We start from the raw sequence: 27,843 nt of genomic DNA on the forward strand, positions 1-27,843 counted from the left end.
TAAGCATGTTTGAGTTTTCAGCTAGTTTGGTGGTTTGATTTGGGTATCCCACATAAACTTAGGTGTTCTGAATGCTAGGTTCTCAGCTGATGGAGATTGGGAATTAATGCCTGTTGGGGATGGGCTTATGGGTGTTATAGCCAGTTTCCCCTTGCTAGGGTTTGGCACACTTTCCTGCTCTTGTTGTCCATTGGATGTTGGCCAGGAGGTGATATCCACCCTCTGCTCATTCTATTGTTTTCCCTGCCATTATGGAGCTTCTCCTCAAGTCTGTGAGCCATAGTTCACCCTTTTTTCCCCAAAAGCTGCTTTTGGTTGGTTGACTTCTGCCAGCAATGCAAACCTGACTGCAATAGTAAAGTTGGCACCAAGAGTGAGGTCAAGAGTTGGTTGATACCTAACTGTGTAGCTTTTGGCCTTTTGGAACTGACATTTGAGAGGAGTGTAGAAGGAGTTGAATTTTTGGCCTAAGAGATGTCTTGACATTCTGTAGGTACAGCTTAATGGACTATTTTGGTCAGAGCTGAAAGACCTGAATGAAATGAAAACTAAGGACTGTGAGATTTGGATTGTGAGGGTGAGAAAGAGCTTTGACTGGACTGAATGAGGAATTTGTGTGAGAAGCTTGCTGTTATGCCCATGTCCTCGGAATTTGTGCAGGGTTGCATTGCATAGAAATGGACTGGGTGGCTGTGCATGGTGGTGCAAGCCTTTAATCCCAGCACTTGAGAGGCGGAGGTAAAAGGATCACTATGAGTTCAAGGCCACTCTGAGACTACATAGTGAATTCCAGGTCAGCCTGGACTAGAGTGAGACCCTACCTCGAAAAAAATCTTTTTTTTAATTTTAAAAAGAAATTGACTGGTGTGAGCAGAGGGATATGGCACAGAAATAAAATCTTTGGGCTAAAACTTCTGTTCATTCAGCTCCAATTATATGGGAGAGTACAACCTTTGAGATTGGGCCAGCTGGCCTGCATTGGGGCAACAGGAAGAATGTAGACTCTTGAAGGGGCCTGAGTGCTCAAGGTGTGTCTTGTTCTTCAAAGTCTGATTTATTCCTCCCTGGATTAACAAATTGGCAACCTACCTGGTATTCTGGAATATAAGAAATGCAGGAAAGAGAGGGTCATTGAATTTGCAACATGGTCTTGTGGCTATGGGCAATATGAAGCTGGTTTGTTGGAAACCTGCATGGAGGCCTGATGGAGCTGGGAGAATGAACTGTGGGTTGCAGGGGAGACCTAGTGGAGATGCTGGGACCATGAGATAGCTGCTAAAGAAAGCTGCCGGCCCTGGATGAAGTTTCCCAAAACTGTGAGAAGCCTAGCTGGAGGGGTGGAATTGGAACTCCAGAGACTTGTTGCTGGTTAGAATTATCAGACTTGGAGAATTGTCACTGACTAGAATTGTTGGACTTGGAACTTCAGAGTTTGATGCCCTGTTTAAGTCTTGTATTGGTTGAATATTTCTTCGCTATGCCCATCTTTACAGTATGAATGTTTATTCTGTGCCATTATGGATTTTTTGAAGACTTTGGTATTATGGCTCAGTTAAAAGATCTTGGACTATAGGGTCTTGAGAGATGACTTAGTGGTTAAGGTGTTTGCCTGCAAAGCCAAGGATCCCAATTTGACTCTCCAGAACCCACATAAGCCAGATGCACAGGGGTCACATGTATCTGGAGTTTGTCTGCAGTGGTTAGAGGCCCTGGCATGTCCATTCTCCCTCTCTCTCTCTCTCCCTATCTCTCTCTCTCTTTCTGTCTCCCTCCCTATTTCTCAAATAAATAAATAAAATATATATATTTTTTAAAATCTTGGGGAAAAAAAAGATCTTGGATCATAGGGATGTTTGAACTTCATTGGGATGGATAAAAACTATGGAAACTTTTAAAGTTGGACTGAATGCATTGAATTTTACTTCATGTGTGATTGTCAGTTTATGGGGGCCAGGGGTGGAATGTGGTAGTTTGATTCAGGTGTCCCCTATAAACTTAGGTGTTCTGAATGCTAGGTTCCCAGCTGATGGAGATTTGGGAATTAATGCCTCCCACAGGCAGTGTATTGTTGGGGGTGGGTTTATGGGTATTATAGCCAGTTTCCCCCTCACAGTGTTTGGCATATTCTCCTGCTGTTGTCCACCTGATGTTGGCCAGGAGATGATGTCCACTCTCTGCTCATGCTACCATTTCCCCCTGGTATCACGGAGCTTCCCCTTGAGCCTGTAAGCCAAAATAAACCTTTTTTTTTTTTTTCTTTCACAAAAGCAGCTCCTGGTCGGGTGATTTCTGCCAGCAATGCGAACCTGACTGTAACAGCTGGCAAACAAAAAAGAAAGTAAGTTGAGTGTGGTGGTGCAAGTCCCTAGTACCAGCAGTAGGGAGGCAGGGATAGGTAGTTTGCAAATGAGTTTGAGGCCATCCTTGCCACTATATAGTGAATCCCGGGTCACCCCATTCTCTCCTTGCTTTCTCTCTCTCCTTTCAATTGAATAAAAACATTTTTTTAAAAAAAAAAGAGTTAATTCAGCTTGTGGATCATCTGGCCAAGATGCCACCCCTCTTGGAGGTGGTAAGACTATCCCCCTAATAAGATAATGTACTTAAACCTCCAGAAGCTCCTCCCTTGATGAAAATGCTCACAGATTCAGCGCTGAGCCTGCCTATTTTTCTGAGTTCCAACTCAGAAAATACAACCTCCCCACACACATTTCCCCCACCTCCTCCATTTTCTTTTCCCCAGGTAAGATCTAGCTCTAGCTGACCTAGAACTCACCCACTCTAGCCCAGGCAGGCCTGGAACTCACAGCAATCCTCCTACTTCAGCCTTGCAAATGCTGCAATTAAAGGCCTGCGTCACCATGCCCAGCTAGCTTGTATAATAGGAAAAGGATTTTACCCAATAGTCGAAAGAATGTTAAGTCAAACATAAATGTGGGTAATAAATATCTATTAAGGGAGCCAAAAATAGGCCAAGATTATTTGCTTCAGACATTTCATTTCAGGTTTTTGCAGTCACTGAAATTTTAACCAGCCCCCACCCAGGAGGTGGGGTATGGGGCGGTGGGTAACCCCTTTAAATAAACTCAGGTCCTCCTGGGTGGGGCCTGGAGCGTTGGGTCACCCACTTAAGCTCAGGTCCATCCTTAAAGGGTCAGCGCAGAGGCTTGTGGGAAATGTAGTCTTCTCCCACCCAGGTCCAGCACAAGACCTCAGGAATGGCTCTTCCGGGTTCTTTTTGCTCATGCGCACTACCCGGTCCATTCCCAGCGCTTTCCGCTGGGAAATTACGGGGTCCCGCAGCTCCAGGATGCTGGTCCGAGAGCTCTGGGGTTGAATTCTGTGTCCTTGAAGGTTGATACGAGATTGGCCGAGGAGCCCCGATCTCGGTGGACCTAACAACTGAAACGTGGGTGGTTTGCAGGCGGAGCCGTGGCTGGACGGCCTGGAACGTGGGTTTCTCCCGGATCGGGGAAGGGGTGCTGGGGGAACCGACTGTCACAGTTGCTTTGTTAGAGGCAAGTGAGTGCCAACAGGGGTAAGAAGTTGGTTCAAGAATTTCCGAGAGTGGACAGCGATAGCTGGGAGCTGGACGTTTATCCTGCGATTCTGTCATGCAGGAATCCTGCTGTTTACCTCAGTGACATTCAGCTTGTCCATCCGTAAGATTCCCAGAATTGTCATGTGTGTGCAGAGTGAGTCTTGCTATGTATGTGGGAGTCCAGTGTTTGGAGGTTCCTCTTGTCTCTCCCAGTAATGTGCCTGTAGCCTCCCTAGCATTTCTAGTTTGAGTTTACAGAAGTTTATCCACGGCCTTGTTTCCAGAGACATCTCTGCTCGGGAGATGGGGCAATAGATTTAAGTGGGTGTAGCACAGTTTGGAGGAGGGAGCCCTGGGAGAACACTAACTCTCACTGTCACTTCAAAGCAGAAGCACAAGAGTCAGTGTTGCAAGGCAGCGGCAGGTATTGGTCCTGCTGCCTAGATTTGGATATTCTGTTTCATCTAAAGCTCTCTGTTTTGACCAGCTTTCAGCAAAGAGAGAGGTGAGTGGGACTGAGGGATAAACCCAGACCTTGTAAATGTCACCTGTAGGAGGAGGGGATGAGAGTTTGGTCTGCGATCACACCAGTAAGGCTTTGTCAACATAGTTTACTGTGTGTGTGGGGGGGGGAGCTAATCCTGAGTGTAGAGGTCAGAGGACAACCTTAACCATGTTATTTCCACCTTGAGAAGGTCTCCTCATAGGATTTGCCAGATTAGCAAATTCTCCTGTCTCAGTCTCCCATCTGGCCTTAGGCATGGAGATTCCAGACACCTACCACAGTGGTTTTATGTGGGTTATCAGGATCTGAGCTCAGATTCATGCTTGGGAAACACGTACTTTATCTACAGATCGAGTTCTCAGTCTGACTGCCAACCATTTTTTTTTGTTTGTTTATTTTTCTAGTTAGGGTCTGCCTCTAGCACAGGCTGGCCTGAAATTCACTGTGTAGCCTCAGGTTGGCCTCAAACTCACAGCCATCCTCCTACTTCTGCCTCCCATGTGCTGGGATTAAAGGCGTGCACCTGGCTCAGTTTTTTAAAGTTTTTTTTTTCTTATTATTTGCAAGCAAGGGGTGGGGGAGGAGATGGACATGCATGCCAAGGCTTCTTGCCACTGCAAACAAACTCCAAATGCATGCATCACTTGATGTATCTGGCCTTACATAGGTACTAGGGAATTGAACCAGCGTCATTAGCCTTCACAGGCAAGCGCCTTAACTGCCGAGCCATCTGTCCTTCCCTGACACGTATGTGTCCAGCAACCTGAGTCCACACAGTTGACATTCATAGTGGCTTTCCTTACTTGTATATGTGCCTGTGAGCTTCACTTGATTGCATTTTAAGACTTTCTCCCCTACATAATTTTGTTTAAAAGCATTAAGTTTTAGAAGATAAGCTAACTAGCAGTTGCTGTGTATAGTGAGCCTGCCAGCACATCTGGCAGGTGTTCTTAACAGTTGAAGTTCTGTGGGTTCACATTTAGAAATAGGTTCAGTTAGACATTTTGCGATAATTTTGTTTGTATTACAGGTATGACCTTAGTCCTTTTTTGCCTTGACTGAGGTTGGTTGGTTTAAGATGTGTCACTCACATGGCCACTAACATGCTGGCTTTTGGCTAGGCCTTATGCCTCTTAGCATAGTCCAGGTTTTCCATAGTATGACTGTGCCCAAAGCACCAGTGAGCAAAGGCTTTATAAACCTGTGTTTATGTCACATTTACTGATGTTCCATTGGCCAAGGCAAGTAAGATATGGCAGAGTCTAAGTCATTGTCCCCAGGTGCTATGTATGTGCCAGGATACAGGGTTATGTATCCCTGGGAACCATTACTGGAAACAGTTTTCCACAAAAATAAACATTGAACAAATTTTTCTCTGTATCATTGCAGGTGAAAATGTTGGGTTGCAAAAAGCATACTTTCCATGAAATTTTAAAAAGCAAAAGGGGACTAGAGGGATGGCTTAGTGGTTAAGGTGCTTGCCTAAAAAGCCTAAGGACCCAAGTGTGATTCAACCAGAACCAACATAAGCCAGATGCACATAGTGGTGCATGTGTCTGAAGTTTGCAATGTCTAGAGACCCTGGTGTGCCATTTTCTCCCTCTCTCTCCCTCCAAATCTCTCTCATATAAATAAGTAAATAAATAATAAATATTTAGCCAGGCATGGTGGTATATGTCTTTATTCCCAGCATTCAGGAGGCTGAGGTGGGAGGATTGCCATGAGTTGAAGGCCACCCTGAGACTACATAGTATATTCCAGGGCACCCTGGGCTAGAGTTAAACCCTACCTCAAAAAGCCAAAAATTAATTAATTAATTTAATTTAATGTTTAAAAAGCAAAAGATAGCGGAAATGTTCATAAAGGGTCCTGTGTAATATCCCTGGATGAGTAAGAAAATAGTTCATATATCCTAAGTGTTTTTCTACAACAGTAATTTATTGTGGGCATAATATGTCTTTCTTTTTTTTTTTTTAAGATACTCAGTTAGGACTGGAGAGATGGCTTAGCAATTAAGTTAGCCTGCAAAGCCTAAGGATCCAGGTTTGATTCCCCAGAATCCACATAAGCCAGATGCATGGTAGTACATGAATCTGGACTTTGTTCACAGTGACTAGAGGCCCTAGTGCACCCATTCTCTTCCTCCCTCCCTCCCTTTCTCTCCCTATCTCATAAATAAATTTAAAAATTAATTTTTTTTATTTGAGAATGAGAGAGAGAGAGAGAGAAAGAATGGATATGCCATGGTCTCCAGCCACTGTGAACAAACTCCAGATGCATGTGCTACCTTGTACATCTGACTAATGTGGGTTCTGGGGAATTGAACCTGGGTCCTTTGGCTTTGCAAGCAAGTGCCTTAACAGCGAAGCCATCTCTTCAGCCCCAAAATAAAATACTTTTTAAATACTCAGCTATTTCTTTGTGAAACATTAATTATTGCTAATTCTGTAGGTAATAGGTATTTTACTTAACCCCCAAAATAAATTATATTTCTAATCTCCATCAACCAATTGAATGTGGATACATCTTTACTAAGGACTTTGATACCCTTGCCTGAGATAGAAAGGACTTTTCTCAGAAAGGATTTTTCTTTTCTTTTCTTTTTTTCAGCCTGTGTATAATTGTTTTGAGTGGAAGAATATATGATTTAGCTGCACCAATTTTCTCTGGACTTCAGTTTGCCTCACAGCTATGTTTCCAGACTGCTCCCTGTATTGCAAAGAGCAACAGAAACTACATGACCATGTGGTGAGTTGTTTGTTCATTCCTCACTTTGTTTTATTGTATCTTATGAAGTTTATGGGGTTTGGGAATTAGTAGAGATAACTGGAAAAGTAAGATTTAACCTCATGGAAATGTACATAAATAGGATACTATGTATTAGTCAGTGTTCTCCAGAGTGACAGAACTGGCACAGTGAATATATACTTTAAAGGGGCCTCATAAGATTGACTTATGCAGTATGGGTTGGGCAGTTCAACAATGGCTGTGTACAGGCTGGGGAGTCTGAGAACCCAGTAGCTTCTCAGTTTATGAGGCTGATGTCTCAGTAGTCCCAATGTGGTGCTAGGGAACCAGAGGGTTCCTGGAGAGCTGCCAGTCTTCAGTCCACATTGGAAAGCAGAGGAAGCTGAAGAGATGAATTCTCTGGGCTGGAGAGATGGCTTAGCTGTTAAGTGCTTGCCTGTGAAGCCTAAGGACCCTGGTTTGAGGCTAGATTCCCCAGGACCCATGTTAGCCAGATGCACAAGGGGGCACATGCGACTGGAGTTCCTTTGCAGTGGCTGGAGGCCCTGGCGCACCCATTCTCTCTCTCTATCTGCCTCTTTCTCTCTGTGCCTGTCACTCTCAAATAAATAAATAAATAAATAAATAAATTTTAAAAAGAGATGGATTCTCTAACAAGGACCAAAGGCAAGCAGGGGAAAATGATGCTACATCCTGTTGCCTTGCTCTGTGTGTGTGTGTGTGTGTGTGTGTGTGTGTGTGTGTGTGTGTGTGTGTGTGTGTATGTATATGTATATGTATGTATATAGGCTGCCACTGGAAGGGTTGCCTACTGTGAGGGGAATTCTTCCTCCTGAGTTGATCCTTCCTGGAAATGCCCATACAGACCTGCCCAAGAGGCATGTTTCTTATTTGAATCCTGATCCAATCAAGTTGACAATACAAACTATCCATCACATGTCCACCCTTGTCAAAGTGACATTTCCTTATCATGATTTATTTCCAAGTAAAGACAGTAACAAGGTCATAATTCTGCCTAACATGATATAAATATCCCACATACAACCAGAAATGCAGTATTCCTTCTCCCCAAATAAACATTGAGGAATGTTTAGCCTTTAGTATTTCATAACATAAATATGATAATATAGATTGTATTAGTTACTTTCTGGTTGCTGTAATAAGATATCTTGCGAGAAGCAGCTTAAGGAACAAGAGGGGTTTTCTCTGCCTTACAGTTTTGGGGGGATACATTCCATGATAGTGTGGAAGGCAAAGCAGCAGAAGCAGGAGGCCAGCCGGTTACATTGAACTGATAGGAAGAGGAGGAATAGGAACTGGGGCTGGGCTATAAAACTCAAGGCCTGCCCCAATGACTCCCTTCCTTCTGCAAGGTTTCACCATCTAAAGGTTCCACAACCTTACCATACAATAAGCTGCAAACTAAGTGTTGAAACACGTAAGCCTATGGTGGACATTTTACATTTTAACATTCCACCCCTTACCCGCATAGGCTCATAGACATCTCATGATGCAAAATGCATTCAGTACACCTTCAGAAGTTCTTTTTCAGTCTCCACACTGTTCAGAGAAACCAAAATCTCTTCTAAGACTCCAAGCAATCCCTTAACTGTGAACTCCTGTAAAATCAAAAAACAAATTACAACCTTCCAACATATAATGGCACAGAGTAACTATTGCAACAGGGAAGAAGGAGGACAAAGCAAGGAAAGCACAGTAAATACTAGACCCTGTCCTGAGTGGCCCACTTCCTCCAGCAAGGCAGCATCTCCTAAAGGTTACACAGCCTTCCCAAACAGTATCACTAGCTGGGGACCAAGTGTCCAAACACATAGACCTATTGAGACAATGTAATTCTAAGCACAACATTCATTTAACAACACCTAACTACTGATATCTCAGTAGGTATCACAGTACATGATGAAGTAAGACAAGAAAACATGAGTTTGTACAAACAAGAAATCAGAACAGAGAGCAGAGGTAGGAAGATTGCTGTGAGTTTGAAGCCAGCTGGTATTACAGAGAGAGTTCCAGATCAGCCTGGGCTAGATAAAGACCCTACTTGGAAAGAAAGAAAGGGAGGGGGAGGGAGGATAGGGGAAAAGGGAAGGGAAGGGGAGGGAAAGAAGGGAGGGGAGGGGAGGGGAGGGGAGGGGAGGGGAGAAGGAGGAAGGAAGGAAGAGAAAGCAAGAGAGAGAGAGAGAGGGAGGGGAGGGGAAGGGAAGGAAGGGAAAGAGAAAGAGAGAAGGAGGGAGGGAAAGGAAGGAAAGAATGAAGGAAAGAAAAGAAAGGGAGGGAGGAAGGACAGAAACACTCATGTTTCTATAATTGGTCACATGGTCCTAGCTGATATTTGTAAGTACCCATTCAGGATTTCCTCTACCCTTAGAAGCACCTCAGCAAGTCTTTAGAGTGGTTACCCATGCCTTCATTCCTTAAGGGTCTGGGCCATTTATCACCCTGCCTTCATTGGGTTGTTGTAGTTTCCCATTGATTAGGATACCAAGTGATGCTATAAAGGATCTCCTGCACTCCAGATACACTTTTCCTTACCTTCATTGTGGAGGAACAGTCTAGTTTCCTCTTGGTACTCTGGGTCAATCACCCTGCTAGCATTATAACTCCTTTTTTAGCCTGTTCATTGAACAGCAACAGGAGCCCAAAGCCCAAGGAGAAGTCTTATTTTCCAGTTCACTGGAATGTTTGTTGTGCCTCCTGGCAGAATCATTCCCGACTCAGGAGCCAAGACTTTTAGATCAGCAGAGCATAAAGTTACAGGGACAGGAAACAAAAATATTGCCAATGGGTTGCTAGGGGTAATGGTGAGTGGCACCATTCCCATTTTTACCACCTTGATTCCTGCACCTATGAATCTTAATTGTAGGAGAAACAGTACCATATACTGGACATTGATCCAGGGCATATACAGCCTTATGAAGAACCCTACCCCAGCCCTCCATTCTATTGCCACCCACTTGATGTATTAACTGTATCTTTAAAAAGCCATTCCACCATTCTGTCAAGCCATGTGCTTCTGGATGGTGGCCACATGTTAAGACCGGTGAACTTCATGAGCATGAGCTCACTGCCACACTTCCTTGGCTGTGAAGGGCGTTCTTGGGCCAGAGCAATGCTGTGTGGAAGACATGACAGTGGATAAGGCATTCTGTAAAGCCATGGATGGTAGTTTTGGCACATGCAATGTGTGCAAGAAAGGCAAGTCCATGGCCCAAGTAAGTGTCTATTCCAGTAAAGACAAAATGCTCCCCTTTCCGTGATAAAAGGGGTCCAGTATAGATAAGCTGCCACCAGGTTGCTGGCTGGTCACCTTGAAAAGTGATGTTATATCAGGGCCTCAGTGTTGCTCTCTGCTGCTGGCAGATTTGGCACTCAGCAGCAGGTATTGCCAAACCAGCCCTAGTGAGTTGAAGTCCATTTTGTTGGGCTTATGCATAACTTATATATATATATGCCTTTTTTGAGAGGCCGAGAGAGAGAATGAGTATGGATGCATCAGGGCCTCCTGCTACTTCAAACAAACTCTATACATATGTGCCACTTTGTGCATCTCGCATAACATGGGCGCTGGGGAATCAAACCTGGGCTAACAGGCTTTGCATGCAAGCTCCTTTAACTGCTAAGCCATCTCTCAAGTCCCATACATAACTTTTACCCTTGCCACCATGGCCACTTTATTCATTGGCCCACTGGGCAGTGGTAGCGTAGGCCAGGAAAGAGGTTGACTGCTGTCTACATAGCAGGTCAGCTTATCTACTTGATTATTAAAGTCATCCTCTGCTGACATCACCTTTTGATGAACATTTACATGGGACACAAGTATTTTTACATCCTTTGTCCATTTAGGGAGATTTGTCTACATGCAGGCCAAATAGGAGTAAAAGGGAGATATGGTGAGCACCACCACCCCTGCATCCTTCAAGTCCTTTATGGTGCTGTTAATCTCGATAGTCCCTCCAGGGACACAATATTGTTTTTGTTTAATTATTTTCCCTGGTGGTGGCAGCTTTAGTGGCTTCCATTTGGCCTTTCCAACCACAATAGCCCTTACTCCACACATCAGGGAAACAATGTGGGGATTATGCCAACTTCTAAGTATATCTATCCCTATTATGTATTCTGGGACGTAGGAGAAACTCCCACAGGATAAGTTCAGGGATTTACTGGGCCCACTATGAGTTGGACTTTGGCTACAACTGTATTTATCACCTGATCTCTGTAAGCCTGTACTTTGACTGGAGGGCTGTGATGTTGTTTAGCATCTCCAGGAGTCAGTGTCAATTCAGAACTAGTGTTTAGTAGGCTGTGAAAGGTCTGAATATTTCCTTTCCCCTACTATATAGTTACCCTGAAAAAAGATCATTGGTCTCTTTGGGGAAGGATGGGAATAAGATTGGTATTAAAACTTTTCAGAATTATGTCATGGCCCTTCTTTGAAGAGACTTGGCATCCCTTTTACTCAAGAAGTTCTGAGTCCATAAACTAGCTCAAATCTGGAAATTGGTTAAAGGTCTATGATTATATGTTGCTATGATTCAAAGGAGCCTTTCATTCACTTGCTCTGGAATTTTTTGTGCTTGTACAGATTGAACAAGAACTTAGTAAACTTACTATCTTAATAAACTTCTGGGAACATCATGATTAGTTAGCCAGGACCAAAGTGTTGCTTGAGTTGGAAAGTCATGAAACACCTCTGGGCTCTCAGTGGGTGTAGCTTAGGGTTTATAGAATGTGGGGTACTCTAATACCCCAAGTCAGTGGTTCTCCAGCTCTTGTCTTATGACTAGCAAAGAACTGACTAGTGGAAACATGCAGAAGGGTAGGTTATGAAAGATTTAAGAGAGTATAGCAGAAAGTAGAAATTAGGCAGAAAAGCTCCCAAGCTGGGAAGTTGGGAGAGGTTCTGAGCAAGTAGCTGCTATGTGACAATTTGGATTGGGTTTTCTTGAAGGCTTGGGGATATAAATTAGGCATCCGTTTGGATGAGCCTTATTGGACAAGTCCAAATGTGTATGGAGAACCTTGATTGGTTGGTGGATCAAGGAAGAGAATACAGACTTAGAAAGAATCCACAGGTGGGGGGGGTCAGAGTTGGGGAGGAGCCCTTGAAAGATCTTTAGAAGGAAGAACCAGGATCACCATTTTGATCACCATTTTGAGTCAGACTGAAGTTGACCTCTAGTCTCACCAGGGGAGGTGGGTATCTGTGTTCTTTTGGGCCTGTGTCCCTGACTAACTAACTACCTGCAAAAGAAGTCTATCGTGCATATAATATCTCCAATCAAAAAGTCTCAAAGATAGACCATTATGAACTTTGCTTTGCCTTTGTTGTCCATCATGGTAACTATACTCATCTTATGCTGAGTCTAGTTGATCTTATATATGAATCTACTTGAATCCTGGAGTAACAAGGACCACATGGCAGCACTGACCAGAGCAACTTCAGGAAGGAACAGATTTATTTTGGCTTGTATTTTTGAGGTGGTATAGTCCATTATTTTAGGGAAGGTATAGAAGGCCAGCTTATCACATTTCAACTGGGAATCAATGAGAGAGTAGGAAGTGGAGCTAGGCTATAAAACTTCAAGGCTCACCCACATAGCCCACTTCCTCCAACAGTGCTCTACCTTCTAAAGGTTCCACAACCTTTCCAAACAGTGCCTGTAGCTGGGGACTAAATATTCAAACACATGAGATGCTGGAGGGGGCCAGACATTATACATTTAAACCATAGTGTTTCACCCCGACCCACATAGGGTCATGGTCATGTCATGATGGCAGATGCATTTAGTCCAACGTCAAAAGGCTCCATAGTTTTTTTTTTTTTTTCTAGCCCCAGTACTGTTCAAAAGTCCAAAATGAGGCTAGAGAGATAGCACAGTACTTAAGGTGCTTGCCTGCAAAGCCTAAAGTATGTTCTGAGACTCAAGGCAGTCTTTTTTTTTTTTTCATTTTATTTTTATATGAAAGAAAAAGAGAAGCCAGGCATGATGATGCATACCTTTAATCCCAGCACTCGGGAGGCAGAGGTAGGGGGATCGCCATGAATTCGAGGTCACCCTGAGACTACAGAGTAAATTCCAGGTCAGCCTGAGCTAGAGTGAGATCCTACCTCGAAAAACCAAAAAAAAGAGAGAAAGAGAGAGAGAGATTGAGAATTAGCATTCCAGGGCCTTTAGCACTGCAATCAAACTCCAGATGTGTACACCACCTTGTGTGCATCTGTGATCTTGTGCACATGCATTACCTTGTGCTTACATGGGTCCTGGGGAGTCAAACCTGGGTCCTTAGGCTTCACAGGCAAGTGCCTTGAATGCTGTCATCTCTCCAGCCCTCAAGGCAGTCTTTTAACTGTGAAACCCGCCTACTATAAAATCAAAGAATAAATTACTTTCTTTTGACATATAACACAGAGTAAATATTTCCATTTCAAAAGGGAGGAATGGGGACATAGCAAGAAAAGATTGGACCAAATCAAGTTTTAAACCAAACATGGAAAATAGCAAATCCTGAAGCAGCATGTCCATTTCTGGAACTCATGATGAAATTGAGCTCCAAGTCTTAAGTAACCCTACCCTTCTAGCTCTGTTGCCAATGTTATACGTAGCCTCCCTCTTGAACCATGTCCATTTTGGGCCTATAGCTTTTTGTTGTTGTTTTGTTTTTTTGTTTTTCGAGGTAGGGTCTCATTCTCACTACATAGTCTCAGGGTGGCCTCGAACTCATGGCAATCCACCTACTTCTGCCTCCCAAGCGCTGGGACTAAAGGCGTGCACCACCATGCCTGGCTAGGCGTTTTGAGGGCAGACATCCCATTGTCCTGACATCTCCAACATCCTGGAGTCTCTATCATAATTCAGGGTTCAACTTCATAGCATCATGCAATGGCTCTTAGGGTCTCCTTGCAGGGACTTTGATGCTGTCATACATTGCCAAGTCTTAACTCTCTGAAACCATGTTACCATACTTCATGACCCCTCAATCTTGCATTTTTCATACCCATTTCATACCCCAGTACTATGTGGATGACATTGCCAAATTATTCTGCCAGTTCAGGGTAAAGCCTTCCTCCAAACCCTCCAATCTACAGTCCTAGAAGCCTCAGTTTACTGAACATGGGGAACTGAGAACTTCCCCATTTTTCCTTCAGGCCCTTTCTTTCAAAAAGAATTTACAGGCTGGGGAGATGGCTTAGCAGTTAAGGTGCTTGCTTGCAAAGCCTAAGGACCCAGGTTCAATTTCCCAGTACCCATGTAAGCCAGATGCACAAGGTGGCTTATGCATCTGGAGTTCATTTGCAGTGGCCTGAGGCACTAGCATGCCCATTCTCTCTCTACCTGTACCCGCCCCCTTAAAATAAATAAAATAAAAAGAATTTGCATTCTCACTAACTAGAATTTTCAGTGGCTTGCATCTTGTCCTAATGGCACCCTTCCTATTGTCCTAGTTCAGAACAGAAAATTTCTTATTTATTTATTTATTTATTTATTTAAGAGCAACAGACAGCGAGAAAGAGGCAGAGAGAGAGACACAGAGAGAATGGTGTGCCTGGGCCTCCAGTCACTGCAAATGAACTCCAGACGTGTGTTCCCCCTTATGCATCTGGATACCATGGGTCCTGGGGAGTTGAGCCTTGAGCCCAGGTCCTTAAGGCAAGCACTTAACCACTAAGCCATCTCTCCAGCCCAGAACAGAAAATTTCTTTAATGACACTAATCTCTTTTAAAATTACAGTTGTGGAAGAGAAAGGAAGGGAGGAGGGTACTTAATAGGTTCATATTGTATATATGTAAGTACAGTGATTGAGATGGGGAGGTAATATGATGGGGAATGGAATTTCAAAGGGGAAAGTGTGGGGGAGGAGGGAGGGAATTACCATAGGATATTTTTTTATTATCATGGAAAATGTTAATAAAAATTTTTAAAAAATTCCAGGCAATAGCAGGCATGTTGCTCCTGTTAATAAATCTAACACTTTATAAACAAAAATAAAATAAAATTACAGTTGTGATGGTCTCCTTGCTTATAACTTTAAATTTGCTTACATTCCTTGCCAAAGTTTACATTTTCATATCTTTCTGCTTCACTTATTGCTCTCTCACACTATAGATCTGAATAAGAGCAGTAGCTACAGTTTCAATGCTATTCTGCCTTGACATTTCCTCCACCAAATACACTAATACAGTACTTTTAAATGGTTTTATTTGTTTGACAGAGAGAGTTTGGGCTTCTGGCTGCTGAAAATGAAGGCAAGTTTCATATGCTACCTTATTTATCTGATTTTACATGTATACTGGGGAATTGAACCTGGACCAGCAGGCTTTGCAAGCAAGCGCCTTTAACTACTGAGCCATCTCCCAGCCTCCAGTCTATTACTTTTAATTTTTTTATTTGAGAGAGAATGGGCACACCAAGCTCTTCAGCTGCTGCAAACAAACTCCAGACATGTGTGCCCCCTTATGCATATGTACAACATTGCACATATGCTTCACTGTGTTTCTGACTTACATGGGACCTGGAGATTCAAACGGGAGTTCTTAAGCTTGACAGATGAGCACCTTAACACTAAGCCATCTCTCCAGCCCAGTCCATTACTTTGAAATTTAGCCTTACTCAGCTTCTCAGGACACAGGCAGAACATAGCTAAATTCTATGCCAGAAAATAACATGAACTGCCTTTACCCTATTTCCTGTTATCCTGCTCCCCTCTGAAACCTTTGGAGCTATCCTTTATTATCTCTCAGCAGTCTGGCTTCCAAACTCCCACCAGAAAGGCTCCTTTAGCTCTGCTTACAGCACTGTAAAGTTTCTGTAGCTCAAAGTTCTCAATTCTTAAACATTCTTCCTATAAACTAATTCTAAAGGTTCATGGACCACATGATCATGTTTATCACAGCAACAGCCGCCTTCTTGCTACCAGTTCTCTGTGTTAGGTGCTTTCTCTTTGTTGTGAACAAATACATGACCAGAAGCAACTTAAGAAGGGAAGTGACTTGTTTCGGTTTATGTTTAGAGGGGATATATGCCATTATGGCAGGAAAGGCATGGCAGGCCAGCCTGCCCCATTGCAGCTGAGAAGCATAAGTAGCTATAAAACCCCAGGCTCCCTGTACCCACCCCCTCCTCCACAACCTTCCCAAATGATGCTACTAGCTAGGGATCAAGTGCTCAAGAATGTTATCCTGGGGTGAAGGGGCGCATTCTAAGGCATGCACCACCACGCATGGCTGGTACAGTATTTGTATGTAAACTATACCATCTTCCCATGTTCATGTGTGCTTGCTTGATGTTATTTATTTATTTATTTGCAAGCAGGGAGAGACAGACGGTGAGAATAGGTTGCCAGGGCATCTAGCCACTACAAACTCCAGAACCATGTGCCACCTTGTGCATCTGTCTTTACACAGGTACTGGAGAATCAAAACCCTGGTCATTAAGGTTTTGCAGACAAGTACCTTAACCACTGAGCCATGTCTCCAGCCCCCTCCATAGGCTTTAAATCATCTTGAAATCACTTCTGATACCCAACAAAGTTTAAATGTTAAATAAATGTTATACTTCACTGTATAAGGAATAATGACAAAATTTTAAAGAATATATTTAGATAAGTACAGTCTTCTGAAATACATATATATTTTGCATGTGTATATGTATATAATATGTGTATATGTGTGCTCATGTGTGTGTAGAGGCCAGAGGTTGATGTCTAGTATATTCCTCAGTTACTCTCAACCTTACTTTTTATTTTATATTTTTGGTTTTACAAGGTATGGTCTCATTCTAGCCCAGGCTGACCTGGAATTCACTATGTAGTCTCAGAGTGGCCTCAAACTCATGGTGATCCTCCTACCTTTGCCTCCCAAGTGCTGGGACTAACGGCATGTGCCACCACGTCCAGCCTCAACCTTATTTTTTGAGTCAGGGTCTTCTGCTGAACCTGGAACCCATCATTATAGCTACACTAGCTATAGATCCTCTTGTCTCCACTTTGCCTCCACACCATGAGAACTGTGGATATGTTCCATCATGCCCTGCTTTTACATGAATGCTGGGGATCCAAACCAAAAATGAGTATATGCATGGCCCTCTTCTGTCCTAAGCACAGAGCTTTGGAAGAAGCCAGGTTTACAGGCAGCTGTTCTCCAGCTTCTACCTCTAGAACTGTGAGAAAATATATTTTTACCAGGTCTGCAGTTTTGTTATGGCAGTCATAGGAAACTAACACACTCACTTTGTTACATTATTGGTAGTTAATGGTTCACAGTAAGACTCTTTTTTTTTTTAATTTTTATTTTTTATTTATTTATTTGAGAGCGACAGACACAGAGAGAAAGACAGATAAAGGGAGAGAGAGAGAATGGGCGCGCCAGGGCTTCCAGCCTCTGCAAACGAACTCCAGATGCGTGCGCCCCCTTGTGCATCTGGCTAACGTGGGACCTGGGGAACCTAGCCTCGAACCGGGATCCTTAGGCTTCACAGGCAAGCACTTAACCGCTAAACCATCTCTCCAGCCCCACAGTAAGACTCTTGAATTTGTCATAGAGTACTGTCCCACAGCATCACATAACAGAAGTGCTTTTCTTATTTTTAATTAAGATCTATAATTGTAAACAATATCCCATGGTAATTCCCTCCCTCCCCTCACTTTCCCCTTTGACACTCCACTCTCCCTCATATCCCCTCCCCCTCTCAATCAGTCTCTTTTATTTTGATGTCATGGCCTTTTCCTCCTATTATGATGGTCTTGTGTAGGTAGTATCAGACACTGTGAGGTCATAGATATCTGGGCCATTTTGTGTCTGGAGGAGGAGTGCTTTTCAATTAACAGTCTCTCTTGTAAACTTGATCCTTTGTGCTTTTGCTTTTATACATATTGATCTGCATATGACTCATATATATTATTATAATTTTTACTTTAAATAGTCATAGGTTGAGGAGTTTGAAAAGTAGGAAATGATAGTCTTTCATGCTTATCTACACATTTTCTCTTCCCATGACCCTGATCCCATGTGTACATACAAGTGAACATCTGGTATCACATCTTTTGAGCCTGGAAAATGTTCTTTTTTCTGTTTTTAAAATATTTACCTATGGTGTTGGAGAGATGACTTAACAGTTAAGGCACTTGCCTGTGAAGCCTAAGGACCCAGGTTCGATTCTCCAGTATCCACATAAGCCAGATAAGGCACATGTGTCTGGAATTCATTTGCAGTGGCCAGAGCTACCATTAAAAAAACAAAACAAAACAAAAAAACTTATTTATTATTTGTTTGAAAGAGGGAGAATGGACATACCAGGGCAGCCTCCTACCACTACAAACAAACTCCAGATGTATGTGCCACTTTGTTTAACTGGCTGTACATGGGCATTGGGGAATAGAACCCAGGTCATCAGGCTTTGTAAGCAAGTACCTTTAACCCCCTGAGCCATCTCTCCAGCCCATTTTTTTAATCAAACTGGCTGAAGACTAAGTTCCAACAATTTATCAGTCTCTAACCTCCACAGGTTTTGAGTTTCAGGCATGGGTGGCCATGTCCAGAATTTTTATGTGGGTGCTATGAATTGAACTCAAGCAGTCTAAGTCCTCCTGCTTGCACAAACAAGAGCTTTTGCCCATTGAGCCATCTTCCCAGCTCCCTTCTTCTTCAATCTTTATCTTCAACTTAGAGTTCTCCCAAGTTGTAGACCGCATGTCCATTTGCCAGCTGGACATTTTTGTATAAGAGCTATTAAATATCAAACATCATGTGTCCGTATTACATCTTGTCCATCATATTCTGTGTATCGTACTTGTGGTTTTTTCATCGTTTTCAGATTATAGAGGCAGGACATCTCCAGCTGCTTCAGCAGGCAAACTTAGCAGCAAAGCTCCCTTTTACCCCCTGCACAGAAAATTAGTACCAGATTCTGTTCCTGCCACTTTTATTTTCTTTTAAAATATTTTTATTTATTTGAGAGCAAGAAAAGATAAGAGAGAGTGTGTGTGTATAGGTGCCCTAGGAGCTGTTGCCACTAGAAGTGAAGTCCCAATGTGTGTATCACATGACTTTGTGTGGGTACTGGGGAACTGAACTTGGGTCAGCAGGGTTTGGAAGCAAGCACCTATAACTTTTAAGCCATCTTTCCAGCCCTTATGTTCATGTTCTCTCTTTATTTTTCAAGGTAGAGTCTCTTTGTAGCCCAGGTTGACCTAGAATTCACTATGTAGTCTCAGGGTGGTGTCAAAGTCATAAAGATCCTCCTATCTCGGCCTCCTGAATGCTGGAATTAAATGTGTACACCACCATGCCCAGCTTTCTCTCTCTCTCTCTCTCTCTCTCTCTCTCTCTCTCTCTCTCTCTCTCTCTCTCTCTAGAATTACTTCCAAATTCCTTATTCTTTTTTTCTCTGTGTTTTGGAGCTCTTAATGTTTCACTCTTGTTTTTTGTCCTCTTACCTTCCCTTCAGGGTCCCCCTCACTCTCCTTCCATGAGTGAAAATCTTGTCAAATAATTTAAATTTATTGGCCTTATTATCTACAACCCTGTGCTTTAGGAGGTAGATGATTTTTCACCTTTTGTTGGTGGGAGGGAGTTGCAAGGTAGGGTCTCCCTCTAGCCCGAGCTAACCTGAAATTCACTATGCAGTCTCTGACCACCTTATACTCACAGCATTCCTCCTACCTCAGCCTCCCAAGTGCTAGGATTAAAGGCATGAGTTACCATGCCTATCAATTTTCACTTTTGTTTATTTATGTGAGAGAAAGATTGAGAACGCAAGGGAGAGAGAAAGAACTGGCACACCAGGGTCTCAGCCACTGCAAATGAACTCCAGATATGTGTGCCGCCTGTGCACGTGCATCACCTTGTGCAACTGGTTTTCGTGGGTTCTGGGGAGTTGAACCTGGGTCTTTGGGTTTCGCAGGCAAGTGCCTTAACTGCTAAGCAATCTCTCCAGCCTGTAATTCTCACTTTTATGCCTGTTGGATTACTTCCTTTTTGCGTTGCTGTGACCAAATCCTTGACAAAAAGCAACTCAGGTGGGAGGGTTTATTTTGGCTCACAGTTTGAAGAGATATAATCCATCATGGCAAAAAGACCTGGCAGCAGGAATGTAAGGCAGATGGTCACATGACTTCTGCCTTCAGGAAGCCAAGAACATATAACTGAGGCCAGGCTATAAACCTTAGGGCCCACCCCCATGAACCCACTTCCTCCAGTGGGAGCCCCTAAAGATTCTACAGCCTTCTAAAACAATGTATATATAAAGTGCCTAAGGACTCGGGTTTGATTCCCTAGTACTCATCTAAAGCCATAATGCACAAAGTAGTGCATGCATCTGGAGTTTGTCTGCAGTAGCTAGAGGCCCTGGTGTGCCCATTCTCTATCTGCCTCTTTCTTCCTCTCTCCATGAAATAAATAAATAAATTAGACTTTTTAAAATCTTGAGGTCTGCAGAGATGGCTTAGCAGTTAAGGTGCTTGCCTGCAAAGCCAAAGGACCCATGTTCGACTCCCCAGGTCCCATGTAAGCCAGATGCACAAGGTGACACAAGTGTGAACTTGTGTACAAAGTGGCCTATGCACCTGGAGTTCAATTGCAATAGCTTGAGGCCCTGGTGTGCCAGTTCTCTCACTTGTTTTCTCTCTCTTTCTCTCTGTCTGTCTGTCTATCTATCTATCTCTGTCATAAGAAATACATAAAAAAATCTTGGGCTGGAGAGATGGCTTAACAGCTAAGGCACTTGCCTGCAAAGCCTAAGGACCCAGGATTGGTTCCTCAGTAACCATGTAAGCCAGATGCACAAGGTGGCACATGCATCTGAAGTTCATTTGCAATGGCCAGAGGCCCTGGTATGCCCATTCACTCCTCTCTCTCTCTGCCTCTTCCTCTCTCTCTCACTCACTCTCTAATAATAAATAAATAAAATATTTTAAAAGCTTTATCTTTAAAATAAATCTTGGGGCTGGAGAGATAGCTTAGTGGTTAAAGGTGCTTAACCTGCAAAACCTGATGGTCTAGGTTCAATTCCCTAGTACCCATGTAAACTGGATGCACAAAGAGGCATATGCATCTAGAGCTTGTTTGCAGTGGCAGGTGGCCCTCATATGCCCATACTCACTCTCTCTGTGTCTGCCTCTTTCTCTGTTTTTGTTACTGTCTCTCAAAGAAATAAATAAAACTATTGTTTTAAAAGGTAGGTTTTCTTAAGCCTTTTTCTTTTTCCTTATCACCAACATTTACAAAGAAATTTCCCAATCTCTAAGGGAAACTTTATCATGGTATTTTCAGCAATTCACAAATTAGTACAGAGACAGGCTGTTTCTACTGTGATTTTTCATTCTCCCATAATAGCACACAGTAAGCTCCATTTTATGTAAGACATGAATACACACAGAAAAACAAACTTGCAGACTCTGTTTTCTGATAAGACAGAGTTAATGATTTGGGTTGAAAAAAAAATGTGCTGTTACAGGAGTTGGTGTCATTTGAGGATGTGGCTGTGGATTTCAGCTGGGAGGAGTGGCAGGACCTGGATGATGCTCAAAGAGCCCTCTATCGGGATGTGACACTGGAGACCTACAGAATCTTGGTATCTTTGGGTGAGTGAGAATTCTAGTAACCCTCAGAAATGGTTTCTTCTTAGTAACTACATGAACATTTATTGGGTTAATGCATTTCTGGTGTTACATTCCAATCCAAAAACAACCTGTCACCTCTCTATCAAAAGATTCAAACTGGCCCCTTTATTGCCCAGCTCCTGAAGCCATATGTTTCTTGTCATTCTTCAAAGGGCATGAGTTAGCAGTTTGACCAAAGTCCTACACTTTTCTACATGAACAGGGCACTGCATTCCTAAACCTGAGACAATCATCAAGCTTGGGCAAGGAATAGATCCATGGATGGGAAAAGAACCCCCACACAAGAGCCTTCTCGGTAAGTCAGAGCATCCAGGGTAGGGAGGCCAAGAAGAGCTGAACCAACCTGGTGTGGCCACTGTTCTTAGCAGTGCTCTTATCCCACACCTGACAGTAGCTGCTCACATGCATCAGATGCATGCCTTATGTAGTCTCTACAGTGGATCTCCTATGATTCTACCTGTCCCCATTTTTTTCTTAAGAAATTTGTAAGATTCCAGTCACTCTCTAACTCTAAGAAATTTTTCTTTGATAATTTCTCTAATTCTCAGTTATTGCTCTTCTCCATTCTTCAGGAATGAATTATATTTTAGGCCTTTATTAATATATTTTCTTTACTTTTTTTTAAATTTTAGAGAGAGAGAGAGAGAGAGAGACAAAGAGAAAGAATTGGCTGCCAGAACCTCAGCCACTATAATTAAACTCCAGGCATTTGCACCACCTAGGGGACATGTGTGACTTTACACTTGCCTCTGTGCATCTGGCTATCATAAGATCTGGAGAGTCAAACATGGGTTCTTAGGCTTCACAGGCAAGCACCTTAACTGCTAAGCCATCTCTCAAGCCCTATTAATATATTTTACAATTTTTTTTTACAATTATTGTACCTTGAAAATATTTAATTATTTATTTATTTGAGAGGAAGAGACAGTATGGGCATGCCAAGGCCTCTTGCTGCAAATGACTCCAGACATATGTGCCAGTTTGTGCATCTGACTTTACTTGGGTACTGGGAAATTGAATTCAGGTCAGCAGGCTTTGCATACAAGTGCCTTTAACTGTTTATCTACCTACCCAGCCCTATTTTCTAGTTCTTTGTGCACTTGTTAAATTGCCTAAATCATAGATGTTAATAATTTTGGGGCTGTGGGAATAGTTACCAAAATTTTAAAAAAATTGCATCTCAGGCTGGAGGGATGGCTTAGCAGTTAAGGCATTTGCCTGCTAAGCCAAGTTCAATTCCCCATAACCCATGTTAGCCAGATGCACAAGGGGGTGCACACATCTGGAGTTCATTTGCAGTACCTGAAGGTCCTGGCGTGCCCCCCCCCCTCTCTCTCTCTCTCTCCATCTTTCTCTGTCAAATAAACAAATAAATAAAAATATATTTTTTAAATCACATCTCCTTTTAAAGAGATTGATTTTTTCATAGACAACTAGACAGATGTAATTGTGAGGTAATAAGGTTCACAAAGAATGTCTTAGCAACATGACAGAAAAAAACAATAGAATTATTTTAGGAAGGTTTTTAAGGTGAGGCATCTTTTTTTTTTATTAGATTTATTCTTTTTTGTTGTTGTTGTTCATTTATTTATTTATTTATTTGAGAGCGACAGACACAGAGAGAAAGACAGGTAGAGGGAGAGAGAGAGAATGGGCGCACCAGGGCCTCCAGCCACTGCAAACGAACTCCAGACGCATGCGCCACCTTGTGCATCTGGCTAACGTGGGACCTGGGGAACCGAGCCTCGAACCGGGGTCCTTAGGCTTCACAGGCAAGCGCTTAACCGCTAAGCCATCTCTCCAGCCCAAGGTGAGGCATCTTTATAGAGTTTCTTGTTTAGTTTAGGATAGCTTAATTTTAAGGTGACAATTTTCCAAAGATGACATATAGGTGGATATACATATATAAGTATACAGAATCAAGTGTACATAACTTCCAGCAATATGCATTTGGAAATCTGTAGTTTAAAATTGGTATTTAAAATTAAAAGATGCTATGCATAAAGAATGTCACCCTGGAAGCACTGAACTAGCTCAATTGGGAGAGTGTTAGATTGAAGTATATCACGTTGAGAGAGGATGAGAAAAGAAGTCCAGGAGTAAGACTTGTATATCAAGACATCAGGAGTCTTAATGCTATTCTATTTCCCACTAACAGGGCACAATGTTCCAAAGCCTGAGGCAGTTGCCAAGCTGGAGCAAGAAGTAGAGCCATGGATAGGAGAACCTTCAGAGAAGAGCTTTCTATGTGAGTCATGAATTCTGGGGAGACCAGGAAGAGTTGAGTCCAGCCAGTGTGGGCCATGTTGAGCTGCTGTTAGCAGTTCTCACAAGTCCTTGATATTTGTGTAGATGTAGGCAATCCTGCACTTCAAGGCCAAGTGAACCAAGGGTTTAATGTGGAAGTGTGAAGTTAGCATTTCCCTTTCTCTTCATAGAAATTATTCTAAAGCAACAAAGAGAATGAGAATGATTCAGACTTGTGTGTGTGTGTGTGTGAGAGAGAGAGAGGGGGGGGAGGGAGAGGGAGGGTCTGTCTAGCCCAGGCTGACCTGGAATTTACTATGTAGTCTCAGCTGTCCTAGAACTCACTGTGATTTGCCTACCTCTGCCTCCTTAGTGTTTTGATTAAAGGCCTGGGCCACCATGCCTGGTTTAGACTTTCACTTTCTAGGGAACTAGTAGATATCTAAAATGCAAGAATACATTGTAAAATGCTCAAGAGCAATGAGCAGGGGCACATGCACCAGCAACTTGGGGAGAATACTGGAGCTATTGACACCAAAAACACCTCTCAGTAATGGTGGGCACAGCTTGAGTTGCAGAACCAAGACATTTTAACCAGGAGGGTATGGTAGCCAAAGTGGTAGGTGGGAGAAATGGGGGGTCAGATTAAATTATGGAGGATGCTATTTTTTTTCAAGGTAGGGTCTCACTGAACCTGACCTGAAATTAATTATGAAGTCTCAAGATGGCCTCAAACTCATAGTGATCTCCTACCTCTGCCTCCCAAATTCCGGGATTAGCGTCATGTGCCACCATACCCAACTCCTATTTACTTTTTTTTATTATGGGGACAAAAAGACTTGAAAACCCCTATAAATGTCTGTAGCTATTCCCAGGGAAATGTGAAGGCTAAAGGAAAATAAGTATAACTCATTTTCCCCAAGGATTATTTTGCTTAAGTGATAGGAAATAATCCCATTATATGCTCTGTAGACTCTTAATCCTAAAAAATATCTTACCAAGATAAAGAATGAGAAGAGAAGTATCACAAAACACCCAGTTAATCAGATAAGAAAAATACAAAGAAAGAATCAGGAAAACAAGTGACTGATGAAAAGTGTTTACTTAAAGCTAAAGTGAGGCAACAGTTGAGGATTGTGACCAAATATTTCCTCAGCTGTTAAAAATGAAAAAAACACCAGGCATGGTGGTATATGTCCTTAATCCCAGCACTTGGGAGGCAGAGATAGGAGGATCACTGTGAGCTTGAGGCCACCCTGGTACTACAGAGTAAGTTCCAAATTAGCTTGGGCTAAAGCAAGACCCTACCTCAAAAATACAAAATAAATAAGTACAATTTTTTTAAAAAAAGTAAAGAACCCGAGAACCATGGTTTAACATTATAAAATCTGACAGAATTGTTAAATTAACTTATTAGGGAGAAAAGGCATAATTCAGCACTTATTACTTAAAATTTTTTAGCCACAGGGAGGTCCAGAAACTTGTTTACTTTTACACGAGTATTCCATAAGCAGTGCTTGGATGTTGTTCATGGGGATGGTTGTTTTGTCATTATTCATTTAGATGTCCAAAAAATGGATGATCTAATGGAGTCAAGCCAGAAAAGGCCAGACCAACATCTGTGGCAAGATGTAGTCACCAACAGCAACACTGTGGAGAACAGTGAATCAGGAAAAACATTCATTTTGAGCTCAGACCATGTGTCAAAGCTGATGCTGAACAATGAAGCCTTCTTAGGAATGAAGACTGAGGAGTTTATTTTGTATCAAGATGTGCTTCTCTCTGATGTACCTGATGAGATACATGCTAGAGAAAAACCTGGTACCTGTTACATTACTGGGAAATCCTTCAGATGTCCTGAGCATCCTACTCAGCACCATGAAACTCAATGTGGGCAGCAAGATTTTGAATATAGTGAAGAAGGGACCACCTTCAACACAAAGACTGTCCTCTTTATACATAAAAGAATTCATATGAGAGAGCCCTCCTGTATGTATAATGAATATGGGAAAGCCCATAACAAGTCAGCTTTCATTGTCCAAGAAATAACTCAGGTAGGGAAGAAAACTTTTGAGTGTAATATATGTGGGAACACATTCTACATAAAGCCTATACTCACTAAGCATAAGGAAATGCACACAGGAGAAAGCCCTACTGTCTGTAGTATATGTGAGAAATCCTTCATTGCAAAAGCAAACCTTACCCAACATCAGAAGAAACACACAGTGGAGAAGTCCTATGGGTATAACAATTGTCCAAAATCTTTCTTCCAAAAGGCAAACTCCACTTTACAGCCCAGAATTCACACTGGTGAGAAACCCTACAAGTGTAATGAATGTAGGAAGTCATTCTACCGTAGATCAGACCTCACTGTTCATCAGAGAACTCACACAGGAGAGAAGCCCTATGAATGTAGTGAGTGTGGGAGATCTTTCAACCAAAAGTCAAACCTTAGCAGGCATCTGAGAACTCACACAGGGGAGAAACCTTATGAATGTAACAAATGTGGGAAATCTTTCAATCAAAAGTCAGACCTCATTTTGCACCAGAGAACTCACACAGGAGAGAAACCCCATGAATGTAATGAGTGTAGAAAATCTTTCTACAAGAAGTCAGACCTTACTGTACATCAGAGAACCCACACAGGAGAGAAACCCTATGAGTGTACTGAATGTAGAAAAACTTTCTATCAGAAATCAAAACTCACTGTACACCAGAGAACTCACACAGGAGAGAAACCTTATGAATGCAATGAATGTGGGAAATCTTTCTACCAGAAGTCAGACCTCACTGTGCATCAGAGAACCCACACAGGAGAGAAGCCCTATGAATGTAACAAATGTACAAAATCTTTCTATCAAAAGTCAGTTCTTACTGTACATCAGAGGACTCACACAGGTGAGAAACCCTATGAGTGTAATGAGTGTAGAAAATCCTTTTGCCAGAAGTCACACCTCAGCAGGCACCAGAGAAGTCAGCACAAGGTAGTAAGCTTGTGAATACAGAGTATAGGAGGCATTTTAACTCTTATGTCCACAAGTAGCAAATATCAGGAAAGAACCCTATTAATTTAGAGAAACTTTGTCACAAAACCATCCCAGAAAACTTCAGAGAACTTAACATGGAAAAATCCTACATGTAAAAGATAGGTTATGTGTTCCCCTAAAACTATTTAAGGGAATATGATCACAGGTGATAGACATTGTTTCCAGGCCTGGAAACAGGTGACCATGTAGTACTTCTGAGTTCTCCTGCCCTTACGGACTCAAGTCAGATAATTCCTAGCATGGATTTGTGAGCTACCAGTAAGAGAAGGCTTTTATGATTTGAGACAAATATTGATTGAAAGTATAAATTTTTCTACCTCTACACTAAAATCTCCCTTTATGCTGTACAGTCATGACAAATAATTATTATGCCACTGTATATGTTTCAGCTACTTTTGAAAAAAATACCCCACCAGAAACAACTTGCAGATGAAAAGTGTTTTATTTTGGTTTGCATTTTAGAAGGGAAGTTTAATGATGGGGAAGGCAAGACAGGCTTACTCATCACATTGGCAGGCAGGAAGCAGAGGATGAACCAGAAGTGGGACCATGCTAAAAAAAAAAAAAACCAAAAAAACCTTAAGGCCAACCCTCAGTGATCTTCTTCCTCCAGCAAGGCTTTACCTCCAAAAAGATCCTATAGCCTTCCCAAACAATGCCACTAGCTGGAGAACAAGTGTTTAAGTACACACACATATTTGAGGGAGCAATTTTACATTCAAACCACAACAGTATTATGATTTGCATTGCAACAAATAGCTCATTGTTGCTAATTCATTTGTGTGTGTAATGCATGCATGTCTGTTCATATGTGTGGGCATTTATGTGTGTACATGCACAAATGTGTGGTGGCCAGAGGCTGTTCATTTTATCTTTTAGATAGAATTTTTCACTTCAGCTAGATCATCTAGCCAGAAAGCCATAGACATTCTCTTATGTGGCTCCCCGGTATTGGAATTACAGGTATACAGCACCACATCTGGCTTTTGCCTGAGTGCTGAGGAAATGAACTCAGGTCCTCATATTTGCACAACAGTCTCTACCCACTGAGATATTTTTCCAGCCCTAATTCAGTTTTTGAATGTGGAAAGTCTTTTCTGATAGATATTATCCAGTC

General features: G+C 42.4%; 1 protein-coding gene across 7 annotated transcripts; it reads left to right on the forward strand.

Moving 5' to 3' along the window:
* Positions 1-3,268: 3,268 nt before the first annotated feature.
* Positions 3,269-27,315, forward strand: LOC101595232 (zinc finger protein 73-like). 7 transcript variants are annotated; one of them, XM_045130077.1, is made up of 7 exons: positions 3,269-3,662; positions 3,929-4,046; positions 6,657-6,794; positions 21,267-21,393; positions 21,635-21,727; positions 23,591-23,680; positions 25,243-27,315. In XM_045130077.1, the coding sequence occupies exons 3-7, from the start codon at positions 6,738-6,740 to the stop codon at positions 26,676-26,678; spliced, it is 1,803 nt and encodes a 600-aa protein (XP_044986012.1). In that variant the 5' UTR covers positions 3,269-3,662; positions 3,929-4,046; positions 6,657-6,737; the 3' UTR covers positions 26,679-27,315. The 7 variants fall into 7 exon arrangements, with proteins under 7 accessions (XP_044986012.1, XP_044986011.1, XP_044986015.1 ...); XM_045130076.1 differs by having other exon boundaries at positions 3,932-4,046; XM_045130080.1 differs by having other exon boundaries at positions 4,029-4,046.
* The last annotated feature ends 528 nt before the right edge of the window (positions 27,316-27,843 follow it).

This window comes from Jaculus jaculus, chromosome 11 (genome assembly GCF_020740685.1).
Source record: "Jaculus jaculus isolate mJacJac1 chromosome 11, mJacJac1.mat.Y.cur, whole genome shotgun sequence".
NCBI classification, from domain to species: Eukaryota; Metazoa; Chordata; class Mammalia; order Rodentia; family Dipodidae; genus Jaculus; species Jaculus jaculus.

Bases quoted from the DNA above. Each gene is read 5' to 3' on its own strand.
- LOC101595232 (XM_045130077.1), top strand. From the start codon at position 6,738: ATGTTTCCAGACTGCTCCCTGTATTGCAAAGAGCAACAGAAACTACAT. The intron at 21,394-21,634 runs GTGAGTGAGAAT...CTACATGAACAG, and splicing joins CAGAATCTTGGTATCTTTGG to GGCACTGCATTCCTAAACCT. The intron at 23,681-25,242 runs GTGAGTCATGAA...TTATTCATTTAG, and splicing joins TTCAGAGAAGAGCTTTCTAT to ATGTCCAAAAAATGGATGAT.